General features: G+C 36.1%; 1 protein-coding gene across 1 annotated transcript in view; it reads left to right on the top strand.

Moving 5' to 3' along the window:
- Window positions 1-14567, top strand: part of tow (target of wingless) — a 62899-nt gene that overhangs the window by 44690 nt on the left and 3642 nt on the right. The window contains exons 2-3 of the mRNA XM_011508152.1: window positions 11541-11709; window positions 13843-13900. Coding sequence (XP_011506454.1) covers window positions 11541-11709; window positions 13843-13900 — 227 coding nt within the window. The remainder of the gene's footprint in view (window positions 1-11540; window positions 11710-13842; window positions 13901-14567) is intronic.

Raw genomic sequence — 14567 nt, 5'->3', positions numbered from 1 at the left:
ATATATATATATATATATATATATATATATATATATGCATAGCCAGAGAGACGAAACTTTTTGACTGGAAATCTTTTCTCTCGTCCGTACTGTCTATCCTTTTTAGAGAAAAAAAAAAGTCAAATGAACTTTCTCATTGTTTTATCCTGTTATGTTCGTCTGAGTATTTCCATATTTAAATAAATTGCGAAGTAACTATCGATGTTATTCAAACTTTTTGCAACCAACTGTACGTTTCAATTGTGGACATAAGCAGACTTTCAATTGATTCAAATAAAACTTTTACGTTACGTGTGCAATTTTTAATTAGATTAAATTTTATAGGACTTTTACAAGCTTACATAATTGTATTATATACCGTCTGTATTTTTTATTCTTCAAGCAAAACACTTAAGCTTTATTTTTAAGGAATATCGTGATGTTAAATGTTTGCGATGTTAATTGTTTCGTGGCTGAAAAATCCTTAATTAATTTATAATTATTGCACATGTATAGTCATGTTTCACACATTGTATCGTTACTTATGTGCAATTGAACATATTGTAACGGAATAACTATTCCTTTTCAAACTGCAAACTACTAAAGTTAATACACAATTGATATTGGTCTGAAAGATTATTACATAAGTAAGTCTGTATAATATCAGAATGTCTAGGATCAATGAAATGACGGAGAAATTAAGAACGGAAAGCCATATTAAATTGACATTATTAATCTATCGGCCAATATACACAACAAGTAACATCGGAATATCGCCTTTTTCCTCGAATTTACTTCATATCCGAGCAAAATCATCGCATCCTCTCGATTCTATTATAATTGCCGTTTTAAACTACGCTTGACCTGAAAATGTTTACTTGAAAAAAGATAATAAATATTACAGCGAATGCTCGGAAGCTCGGCCGATGTAAAAGTAAAGGAGTGGTTAAAACCCTTAAATCCTTTAAATCCCTTAAATCGTCAAAAACCACCATAAAATAACTAATCGATATTATCACACGCCTTCCCCAATCCATTAAATAATAACTTCTTTCTTTATTTATTTTTTTTTTTATTTAGAACGCCAAAGCACACTAACATAGCTCACAACACAAAATGATTTGAAAAAACACTAATAGGTAACAATAATATTCATATCAGTCGAATGGTTCATGGACACGAATGCCCGGTGCATATGTACTTTTACGCTTTGCTCTCTTTCGCGCTCTCTCTCTCTCTCTCTCTCTCTCTCTCTCTCTCTCTCTCTCTCTCTCTCTCTCTCTTTCTCCATCTTTCCAACAGTTATTCAATCATAAAGGAAATAATATTGATGATATTATCATAGAGGGGGGGGGGTAGGCTGATTTTCACTAGACCATAGGTAATAATGTCAATGCGACAATGACATTTTTTTGAGATGTATCTTTTATTTTACCGATAGTTTACTCTTTCTTTTCTTCTTCTTGTAGTTCTTTATTTATACCGTTATTGTTAGAAATGCTTCGACAAATGGAAAGTTATCGTCACGACGAATCGCACAAAATAAAAATTGATGTACCAATCGTATTATTTGATCATTTATTCTCGAACGTTGAAAAAACAAAATATTACCAATAAAATCTTTTAATCAAGCAAAAATTTAAGTCTCCTTAATCATTTATTAAAATTTAATCGAAGTAGCGATTAATCTAGTTTACATTGCTTTAATTAATTAAAATATTATTGCCGGAATAGAAAAATATTTGGCAATTTGGTTTGAAATTTGTATGAAGCCACTTAATAAACGAGCAATAATCCTTCAAAAAAATTCCTATACGATTTAAAGTATTAAAATAATTTTTGTTATTTTCTTGTATAACGTGATCGCATTCCATTTATTTGTAATAACTGTAAAGTTTATCGGACGGTGTACCGAGAAATTTGGTTATTTTTTAATTTTTGTTTTTCATACTTTAAAAATCATGGAACGAAAATTTCGTTCGTTGATTCTGCAAAATATTCATGTCCACTACTTCAATGTGATTTATGATAAGAATTTATTTATTAAAAATGCGTGCTTTCATTAATAACGATCTTATTTTAATAATTTATTTAGAGTATGTCGATGAAATTTCATAAGATATCATGAAATGTTAGCGTCAAGTTTTTCCAAGTTCACGTTTCATCATATTCCACGTCATGTTCAACATTTCAATAAATATCGTATATGTCCAATTCGATAAACAGTAACTTTCTTCTTCTTCATTCTATTTCTTCTTTTCCAGTAAAACAATGACAATTACAAATAATTAGGATAACGAATAATTACAATTAGAAGTACAATTTTTTTTTTTAATTTACACACCGTCACATTAACCAAGCATTTATTATTGTAGTCCCCTCGTTATTATTCCGCTTTCGCGTTCCACATACGTTTTTCTCGATCAAATATCGAGTTTTTCCCAATATTTGCAATCCTAACATTTATTTATACGCACGACTAAGATTAAATTCATTTAATCAGGGTTTATGTTTTCTCTTCGCATTCTGATATCTTTCTTTTGCTTTTCTTTTCAATTGAAATTACGAAGCAATTTGCAAAACATCCCTACTTCCCGACTACGTTCAGCAAAGTCGGAATATGTTAATTTTCGACATTTTTTTTTTTTTTTTTTTTTTTTTTTTTTTTTTTTTTTTTTTTTTGTAGACATTACTAACCAACTTGCTTTTTCTTTTATTTTACATTCTTTTTTTTTATAATTCCATTTATCTCGGTGTTCTTGGAAAACTCTCGTTCGATTGTCATTAACATATCGTTTTGTGCTACGCGCGTCTACGTGACAAGTAATTTTTTCACGATAGAGTTCATAATTATTAGACGTTGTAATGAAATTTTCCATCATTTAGCAATCACGATACTATAACCCTTTACTAATAATTCTTAACAATATCCGTTAAAAAAAAAAAAAAAAAAGCCCTTATTTTCTCCAATTCATACGTCATAAAGTTTCTCCTAATGAATCCTAATGCATTGCGGTAAGACATTTTATCGAGCAATTATTCAACTAGTTGAAAGTAATTCCTATTTGTCAATGTGACAGTGGCGACAGTGGCAACACAAAGGAATAATAAGAAAGCATAACTGACATTAATGAATAATAAGAATGTAAGAAAGAAAAAGAAAAAGTCTGTCCGATTAAAGGAATTCCAATTTCCCATAATCATTGAATAGGCACTAGGCCTCGATAATATACTCCCTCATATAATTTTATGGTAGCGAATTGCTTAGAAAACAACTTCTCACTCGGCGTCTCATAATTTTCAGACAATTTTTTTTGTTTTTGTTTACTTTTTCCTAATGACGCGAAGGCGTGTTCGCGCATGGCTACACACGTCGACAGCATCGTCGAGAAATTTACTTGCAAAATCATCGGTCTTGTCGTGTCCGACGATTGAATCGGCCGCTTTCGGTAAATATTAGCTCCGTTTCGCAGTTAATTCGCCGAGTACAAAGCAAGTGCGCGTAATGAGATACTCGTACTTCCTGGTACATCGTATTATATACTTTACAAATGTTGATAGATAAAGTAGATAGATCGCGCGAGCGTTGCAAGTGTTTAAAATGTATTGGAATTTAATGTTGCTATAATAATAAAAAGGGACGAGTTTTATTAATCGTTTTCACGTTAATATATTTGCATTAGCAATGGATATAAAAACAATGATATAAAAATAGATTCGTCAAATGTTCATCAAATGTTCGTATAGGCTGCGAGTTTAGCTGTGGCAAGTGATTGCACTAAATAAAATTAACGATTATCGGTACATTTATTGTAAATATTCAAGCAGTCAACAGGATAATTATTGCTTAATTACTATTTAGAAGAATTTTTAGAACTAATTTTTTAACGAAAAATGAAAGATCAAACGATAAAGCAGCGATATATTATTACCTTGCTTATCGTCCAAAATTTTAAAGAACATTTTTATACAATTATTAACTATTCGATTGTCACTCCTATGATTCTGTGTAGAGGGATTGTAATCGGTAGAATCGACGTTTGCATTATCATCATTATTCTATATTAAATGATATATCAGAGAGAATTTTTCGTTAAAATCAACATTCTAATACCGCGTATTTATAGATCGAATTAGAGACCGTGTAATGTCTTTTACAAATTTTAATATTTATAGTCTTTATTTTTAGCGCACTTTGCGAAAATGAGTTCATTCCTCTTTATACATTGGCAATGAATGGCTCGAGCTCTATCTATTACACGGAACAATTTATGTAGAATGTAGAATAGCCGGGAGATTCGGGCGAATGTAGTTCAGCCTCGTCTATGATATAAAATATTGAAAGAGACGTAATGCGGGGTAAGTCTTAATACAATACGAGAAAAAAGTTTAGAATAAAATATAGAGAAAGAAAAAGCTCTTCTGCTTATGTTACGTAATCCTAATAGATGTATTAACTTGTTAAATATCGATAAAAACATAACTTATAATAAATAATCGATGCAATTCTGATTATTTTAATAAACAAGTCTCATGTGCAAACATCGCAATACAAATTTAAAATCCAATCTCAAGTCAACAGAACTGTGACGCACTTGGCTGTTAGGCTTTTAAAATTAATGATTAAAGAAATGCTTTAGAAACTTAATTCCTCACTCATGATAATCAAAGTCTCATTAATGATTGTTATTAGACATAAGTTCTTTCATAACCAAAATTTATATCCGAGATGAATTTAATTCTTCGAGCTTGGAGCAGACATAATAAGTTCATTACTTTAATATTCGTGATATTTTAAGGTTTCATATATAATAAATGTCATTGGACATTTATATATTTAAGAATAATTATTAGAGCTTAGGATGAAAATCATCGAAACGAACTATTCATTTACAACTCAAGCTGTCTCATTCTTACATTATTGATTAGCATTCGTATGTTATGTCAGATATGCATGTATATCGAAAACATATCACGTTCGGATAAAATGATATAAAAGACTTTATCCGCTCGTAAATAAAGTAAATAAAGCAAATACTAAGTTTTCTTGTATTCGATAAGAATGTTGGTCCTTGAAAAATTTCAGCGACAAAGAAGCCAGAACAACCGCATGCATACTTGCGAAGAAATAACGATCCAATGGAATTAATATTTTATGATAAAACAAAGAACAAAAACAAAAAACAAAAACAAAAAGCAAAAAACAACAACAAAAAACAACAACAAAAAACAAAAAAAAAAATGACGTGTATGGTGGTATTCGGAAAAAAAATGCTAAAGATTGGAAAATAATTGTTGAGCGATTCGTCAGGCGTGAAATTTCGATATGCAAGTAGAAAGAAAGACTTACGAGAAACGACGGGGAGAGTGAGACGAGTGAACCGATACTTCAATGGGACCTTTCCATGAAAAGCCATAAGCCACTTGAGTTTCTCATTACGCAAACGTACACTCAGAGAATGACAATAATTCGCATTTAATTATCAAACTAAACTGCAATTTCATTGTCGGAACGAAATTGCAAACTATGAAAAATAGCGCTTCGTTTTATAAAATCACTTAAGATTAATAATGAAATAAACAAAACATAAACAGAAGCAAAAACATAAACAAAAACAAAATGAATAAAAACAAAAAAAAAAAAAAAAACAAAAATGTCTGCTGCAATTTAATTATTTAAAATAATAATATTTCCATCATCAGCAGACGTACTCGTATTTTCTTCAGATTTTCAATATTTCATTCGAGATTCTTCGAAAGCTTAAACGCAGAGTAATTTTTCATTTAAAAGTTGGATTTTTCAAGCATTCATCGTCACGTCCTTTTGGAACATTGAGATCTAACCGCGATCTTCTGCAAGAATTCGATTCATCGAATCGCGAGCAACTCGGCGCTCGCATTCTCTACAAAGTTATGTAGATAAGGATGGATTTATCACGAGAGGAAATAAACGATACAATTCTTATTAAAGTTGTTCATGAACTTTGCCATACGTTTTGGAAGAACTGCCAACTTAACAAAAACTCATTACGGATATTATTGTATGATAATGATAATTATGTCGGAAATTTGAATCGCCTTTTTTTTTTTTTTTTTTTTTTTTTTTTTTTTTTTTTTTTTTGAAGGTTGGGAGGACCGGAGGGGGGGGGGGGTGGTGGTGGTAGTGGTTTAAAAATATTGCATCAACAAGTTGATAATAAATAAAGGACATAATCGTATAAGGTGATAATTTGCAAAAGTAGTGCTCATGAGAATAAGAAGGGAAAAGTAAAAGAAATAATAACAGAATAATAACATATTCTGCACTGATATGATTTCTCGATAGCATTACAGTTGAAACAATTGATTTATTTAATTTAATGTCGAAACTGTTGCTTCCGTTATAATTTTATTTATCATTTCTAATTGGGTTTATCTGTTAGAGATGTAGTCTATAGTTATTGAATATATCGACATATATCGATTATAAATGACGTATATTCGCTCATTTAAACAACAAAATCTTTCTTCAAATAACTCCTACAAATTGAGAAACATTTTATTAGCGATTTTATCGACAATAATCTACGTGAGACAATTTTTATTTTTAAATTTTTAGTTGCTTAATATGAAAAAATATATCATCTTAATTGATTAAGCTTTAAGCGAAGTGTTAATAAATTGTAAACAAATTTTTAGCTCATACTTTGAGACTTATTCTTAGATTTGTATTTATTGATTATAATATTTGTTGCAACTGGATTTAAAAATTGAATAATTATTAAGTATAGTATATTTACTTTAATGTCTTCCTTTATTTCGCGACTTCATAAATACGGAAAGAATATTCACAAAGAGAATGAATTACATACTAACGTCCATCTTCTTTTTACTTAATTTTCTTTTTATTTTCAGTAATTAAAAAACTTTTAAATTTGTTCACTCCGTTTCTATTAGATTCACTTTTAGCTCATAGAACATAATGCTCAACTAATTTAACGAGTGTAGAAAAAAAAAAACAAAAAAAAAAACAAAAAAAAAACAAAAATGAGCAACCGCTTAAAGATATCTCCACAGACTCTCAACAGAGACAGTACAAATATTAATGATAACAATGTGTTGATTTAACAAGTATGTTTATAGCCTTTTGAATGAAATGAATGATAATAGAACGATGAAATAATTAAGCTACGAAACCGTATTGATGATAGACACAAATGGAAATTTGAAAAATAAGTTTATGATATCCTGAAACAATTCTTATATGGCTGAGGAGAGCATTACTTTTTCAAATCTCGCTTATGTCAATTTATGATTCATGGCATTATCGCTTAATCACAAAAACCAATATATTTGCAAACTTCGAAGAATACTCTGTCTACGAATCGTCGAATTTAACATTAATAACTACTGCACATTTGCACTTAAATTACTCAAGATTACGAAAAAATGAAATTTAGCGTTAAATCAGCTATTAGAACAACCATAATTGAACATAATAATTTAGTATATTAATTAGGCAAACGTCGGCTGTATATTTTCGAAGACTTAACGATCAATCGACAACATTAATTATAACTAAGAGATCTTTAACTTGAATTTCTCTTGATAAATGATTTAAATGTAATACAAATAGCTGCATTTGTATTTGGAAATAATTTTTATTTATTCATTTATTTATTTATTTTATTTACTTTTTTTGTTACTTGTATCGTAGAGCGGTGGCCATAGCCATAGCGTTAGCTATTAAATATATTTATATCTCATTAAAAGTAGAACAATACGAAAGGCGAAAACTATTTGATATAAGTTGCCGATTTTTTGTAAATTCACACGCGCACACGAGGACGGCTGCTGCTTTACTTGCTCCTGTGACAGTAATCCGCACATTAAATAATAATCTCAATGCGTTCACGTTACGGATAACTATCGGTTTGAATAATTCACAAGGTGGTGCTCCGGTGGCGTTTTGCGAAAAGGTAAATAAAATCAGAGGACATTTATCTACCAATTTGCATACCAGTAAAGCGGCTCGACGAGAATAAAAGCGCCTGAATATTTTGTTTGTATATGACGAAGATTATTTTCACTTATGCATGCAATATTCAAGACAAGACGCTCCTCGCGGAACTCTCGAGCACAATCATAAAAAAAAAAAAAAAAAAAAAAAAAAAAAAAAAAAAAAGAGCAGCTCCTCTCGGATCAATGTGCCTCGCGAACAATCGGCTATTAATAGACATAGAGATGCAGAATATGGGAGGGAAAAGGCATGATTTCCTGGATTCGCAAGCTCGCCACATAATAAATCAATGGGAGGTAAAGCCAAAGATGTGGACGGGGTGGGGGATCGGTAGGCGAGGGAAACCCAAGGGTATCCAGACCGATTGCGTCACGATGGATCGCAGGAGCGATGTACGCGGCTATAAAGGAGTCCATCGGTCCTTTCCCATGATCCGCGACTAACGAGAAACACTCCCCGGGATTGCACTAGTTTTTTGCTCTTTCTTAGGCCGATAAGGCCGAGCCGGAGATGATTAGAGCTGCCAACTCGCTAAGGCAAGACGCTAGACATGATTCATCGCGCAGCTGCAGTTGCACGCGCGCGCGCGCGCGCGCTCGAGAGAGAGAGAGAGAGACTTGAGTTGCGTTTCTCAGCGTCGCTATCCCGCTAAGAAATGAGAAAGCCACTCTAATAATAATAAGAAATGCACTTTAGGCAAAGTTATCGATGCTTGTTAACGGGGCTCCGGTCGAGCATCGCTTTCTCGCCTCCCTCCCTCTCTCCCTCCTCATAATTGTGCAAAAGAGCATGGCATTTATCGTGTCTCATCCGCGATTTTATCGAACGATGCGAAGAGTGTGGCCATAAAGAATTGAAGCGTACGGCGAGATGTACTCGCTCCAGGATCGGATAGTCCCTGATAAATTCGGACATTTAGCAAGGAAGAGGACAGATAACGTAGGCGGGTCGTAGGTTGCGCTCTGAAAAGCAAAAATTATGCAGTGCAGCGATGAAAAGGAAGCTCAACTTTGTCCGCATCGCAAGTGCAATTGCAATTCGCTTCATTAAGCATCGTTTTCTCGGTCGCTCTCCTTCCTCCCCGTGTCGCGATAAGGTCGAGAGACCTCGCAGCCGTCGACCTATCTTCATCCCCATTCCGTGTCCGAGAACTTTTTGTGAGAGAACGCGCGTATTATATTATCGTTTGTTTTACAATTTCTATGCGTATTTCATTGTGCAGAGCATTCTGAAATGTCGATCGCCATAATAAATCTATCGTTGCGTTTTATGAGGCTCTTAATTGGGAGATGATTGCACCCGAGTTTTGTCAAACTGGAAAGCATAATTTTTAATGGAGAATCTATAGTCACTAGAGCTTGATATTTCTTAATTAATAAATGCCATTCTGTTATTATTCTGTTTCTACACAGCCTTTAAGTTGGCTATTTAGTAGATCTTTCAATGGATGTCCTCAATGTTGTACGGGTAATCTTCAATAGAGTTATGTGCACTTGGACTATATGATACAATTGTTATTAAAAAAAAAAAAAAAAAAAAAAAAAAAAAAAAAAAAAAAACAGTTTGATTCGCGATTCTTACTGTAACCTAAAGCTTATATATATAACAGATTACTCATATCTTGTGAATAAATGCAAGACATTAAGTAACAGCAGTCGAGAACGATATTTTTTACTACATTTACGACTTGTATATTTTTATTTTGTATATTTTTTATAATATTACAAGTGCCACGCTACTTGTTGCAATTTACGAATATTCACATATATAATCGTAGGTGTGGATCGAAGTTATGCTATGCCCTACTAGAATTATCAGTTTATTATCAAAATTCATAATATCACTAAGGTATCGAGTATGTCTTATAAACGATCGTACCTGATTATTTATCGCTATTAACTGTTATTCTGGAACTTCTCATAATACTAGGAAAGAAGTGAGGAAGCCAGTGAATATAAAATTTCACAAGTTCATAAGCAATGCTGTGGTGGTCTCGAAATACCTGTAAAATCACGATGATTTCTTTGTATTTCGATGAAATTCGTAAGAAACGAGGATGATGATTATCCAAATGATTATCCATATATGCGTCCTTTACATATGTTTAGTAAATTTTCGAATGCTAACGGTAATGGAGACGATGCATGCGCGAGATACCTTATAAATTATGTAAGCCGCGCTTCTTTGCCAAGTCATTTATTTAATATTTCAAACTATTAGTTGGCATTGACTAGCCATCTTTTTGTCCTTAATGCCACGACTTAATATTGCCCAGAACAACGAATACTTGAACACTATTTTCTATTGCAACCAAGAAGCATTATCGCTAAATAAGACATTACCCCTCCACTTCATTTTGCTACGTTCGCGGTGGGATGTGGAATGTAAACTTGAATGTCAGGCCGATCACTTCGATGTCCCTTGCGAATTAAAATCTTACGCCATTTCTACGCGGCCTGATTAACTATAAAGTCACAATTTTTCAGCTCAATGTGTCGCGTTGCGCACGCAAGTCCATTAAAATTTAGCGCAAAGTTTAGACTTTCTATCGGACACTCGGTGGCTAGTGAGTTTAATAGTGTGGGTGGTGACTAGTATGAGTGAAGCGGTGCGCTCACTGAGCCTTAACTGCGTTTTATCGATATTTAATTTGAGAGAATCGAGGATGTCATGTCGGCTGCTGCGCATTGTACGAGAATATTCGATGTTGGAACAAGTGGCATTGCGCTGTTGGTTGACGGTTGAACGAATAACGAAAGACGCGACGGAAATTCGTTGAACGGTACTTGTCCTTGAACAATAAAAAGTACTGCAGGTACTCGAGTTGGCATCTACTCTAATTCAACACTTCGTGTGAGCTTGGTGTGCCGTTGATAAAAACAAAAAATAACGATGAGGATAAATTAGTATTGTTAACGATCTTGATGTCGATGAGCGATGTATCTTATTCACCTTTCTATAAATATTTTCGCGCAAATCGGCACGAACAATTATTTCGGCAAGACATTGCCCCCGACGTTACGAATGGTATTATGAAACGACATTTTTATTACATTACCGACACCCATAGTAAGCGTACGCGAGCTCATAACCGCCAAGTGTTGTATTGGCAACGGCAAACAAAGTTATTATGATAATTATCGGAAAATGTTTAAAGATTGACAATGGGAAGCAACTGGGTCATCTCGTCAATTTGTTTACAACAGCACAAGCATGAATAATTTTACAACTATGAGCCTTAAAAGTACGTAAATGCTCACATTTATATGCATACATACATATACATACATACACGTACATATATACGTACATACACGTACATATGCATACATATACTGATATATATATATATATATATATAAAAGTCCTTGGGCGAGGATCGGATATCGTTACGGGAGTATGTAAGGCGTCGCGGCAAAAGGTCCTCTAGACTTAGCAACGGGTAACAATCTCATAAGCGATAGCGTAAATGTAAAACGGTGGCGCCGAGCGAGACGCGTTCGCTCCGCGAAAGCACAAAACCAAGCGACGATGACTCATATCTGATTTTTGCGCGTTTCAGGCTCCGCATCGATCGAGCAGAAAAACGAAAATGGCGGCGGCAAGGGCAACAAGACAAACAATAACGGGGCCGAGGTCAATCGGAACGAGGAGCAGAATGGATCGCTCGACAAGTCGCAGGCTAAGAAGAAGCCAACCGCACCTGGTGGAGGGCCTCTCTTGCAACAGACGTGAGTACCGCCCGACGCCCGATTATCCCGCCCACTCCTCTTACGACTCGCACAAAAACAAAAAACATAAAAATATACGAGGAATTAAATATCGCTATTTACTATAAGAATTACACGTACGCCGTTACATTAAATTGCATACGGAAATTTTTTCGACTTTCAGCCAAGTGCGGCTCTCGCTCAAGACGCTAATGCGCTGACGCCATCTCCCATCTAATGAAAAGAAAATCTGCTTTTCGTGATAATGTGTAAGCGATAGTCGATATTCTCGAGCTCTACCAATAAAGGAGAGAAAGAGATTTAAAAACGCTATGGCTTTTTCCACTATGGGCTTTGTAATCCGTCCAGCTGTTTCACTCCTTGACAATCGATTATGATAGAAGCCATCGGTGTCCCATTGCTTCTGCTTAGCAAGCTCAGTTGCTCCATCCTTTTCTCAAGTTGGTGAGGTCGCCGCGCACCTCGCCGACCGTTTGCAAACGCTTTCTCGGATCTTATCATGGGGGCAGATGTCAGCCGGATTATGGCATCTCGCGCCAGGACGAGCGAACCTCGTCGAAGGAATAGCGCCTCGGTTGGAAAAACGATAAATTGACTAAGGAAAAAGGGTGGACGGTTAAGGAAGGGAAGGGAAGGGAAGGGAAGGGATGGGAAGGGAAGGGAAGGGGGTGAATTCGATTTTAGCGCGGTCGTGAACCGATCGTCGTTCGTGGTGGAAGGAGAAAAATCGACGGCGACACTTTTACATTTCCAAGCTTCGTCGGCAGTTTCGTAAGGGGGACACAATGGCTCCCGAACTCGTCACCCTCGTCACCCTCGTCACCCTTGTCACCCTCGGTACCCGGGCGGCTATCGATTCTCCCATCACGTTCGACGGGAGCTGCCAATCTCTCGCGCCACTCGCCTTCCTTCTTACTTTCATCGGCACGCCAACGCGAGCGACTCTCCCCACATCGGCAACTGCCTCTACTTCCTCACGAGGGTCACGGGGGTTTCGCTTACCCTTGGCCGTGGTTCTCCACCCTCGTTTATTCCTGACGAATGTAAATTACGGGCTTTTTTATCCACTTTTTTTCTTGTTCTTTTTTTGTTTTTGCTTTTATTTTTGTTGTTTTTTCTTTGTTTTTTGTTTTTTGTTTTTACGAAGCACGCGGCTAGTTTCGCCGGCAAGGCTCCTCGTTATCTCTCGCCGTAGGAAATGCCAATGCAAGCGACAAGCGAGTTTAATTAACTTCGAGCTGCTTCGTCAGTTACGAGAGTACCGAACGTTACGGGGCTAAAATTGACGACAAAGAAAAAAAAAAAAACGATCGGAATGCCGTCGGAATGCGGTTAACGTTACGCTCGAGCGCCCTCTCAAAAAGACTTTGAGTGAGCCCTTTATACATATAGATTGGCCGATAAGAGACCGACGACGAAGACGACGACGACGACGAAGACGAAGACGACGACGAAGACGACGACGACGAAGACGCTCTAGCGTAATTGATTCCACGGGTTGATGGTGGAAGGTACGCGAGGCACGGCTGGAGACCATGCCACTCGACAAATGTATGTCGCGTTCGTTATCTCTCGTGCCATCCCGTCACCCTCCCATCCCCCCATTCCCCTCCGCCAACTGCAGCCCTTTGCCAAACTTTGTACGCTCCCTTAAGCTCAAGATATGAAAGACCGAGCTTGGGGATTCGTTAGGCAAAGCCATAGAGGCATAACGGGAGGGCTTTATGAATCTCTCTCTCTCTCACTCTCTCTCTCTCTCTCTCTCTCTCACTTTCTCTCTCAATCTCAAGCACGCTATTTGGGATATTGCTTTCCACTTAACGTCATCGACATTTCGACTAAGTTTTTCGGTGCGCCGCGAAACTTTGAACAGCGACGCTCGTATCGGCCGGAAAAAAAGCATCGCAAGCAAGCTTTTGTCTCGCTTTTAAAATGCCCAGGAGAGGAGAGTCAGGAGTCTCCCCCCTACGCCTGTAACGACGCTTTCACGAAATTATAAAAGCAGCCTCGGCAGTGACGATGGCTAGTCACGTTTCCCAAGCGCGTAAAATTGATCGCGAATGAAGCGCGAATGAGAAAAACTTGCAACATGTGTGATAATATTAACGATGGCTCTTTTCCCATTACTTTCAGAGAGATATCAACCAGTCAATTGGACTTCTTCAGAATGCTCGACGAGAAAATCGAAAACGTAAGTTGACTTTTGAAATTAAAGCACAGGTAGACGCTCAAGGTGACGCACGCACACGGATACGCGTGTGGTCGTCGGTGGCTTATTTATTGTCGGGGAGGAGCGACTAATGACGATTAATGTGCCGCGTTAAACCGCGAATCGTTCGGCAGTCCCGGGGAATGATTTTTAATGATGTCATGATCAACGTAGCACTAAATTAGACGACACGAGGATTCATTCGCTTATTATTAAATAACAAAAATTACAACTATGACTATTTTATTGGTATGAGCTAAGAATTATTAATGCGCGGTCAGCGGGCATTCGCCGAGCTATTGTACGTACGTTCGGGCTAATTATTTGAGAGTTTCGTTACCATTTTGCTGCAGCGAATATAAGTTATGAAGTTATGAAGTTATGTGACGTCGTCGGTTGGTGACAGACGATGCGCATTGCTTTTGCCATCTCGTGCGTGTGTTATGTACGTCGGCCTGTTAATCGAACGTATAGATAAGCCGACAGTCGAGTCGTCGTTCGACATTTGAATTTTTTAATAAATATTGCCTCCTCCGTATTGTCGATATGGCGACAATAATAAGAGACTCGATCGAGTCTTACCGGGGCTGTAATAAATTTTATGCTACATTGATGCGTGTATGAAACGTGAAGGATAATGAAATTTATA

The sequence above is a fragment of the Ceratosolen solmsi genome, unplaced genomic scaffold (genome assembly GCF_000503995.2).
Source record: "Ceratosolen solmsi marchali unplaced genomic scaffold, CerSol_1.0 scaffold1, whole genome shotgun sequence".
NCBI lineage: Eukaryota > Metazoa > Arthropoda > Insecta > Hymenoptera > Agaonidae > Ceratosolen > Ceratosolen solmsi.
Note: the sequence above shows the minus strand (reverse complement) of the source record. Positions and strands in the feature narration are given on the sequence as shown.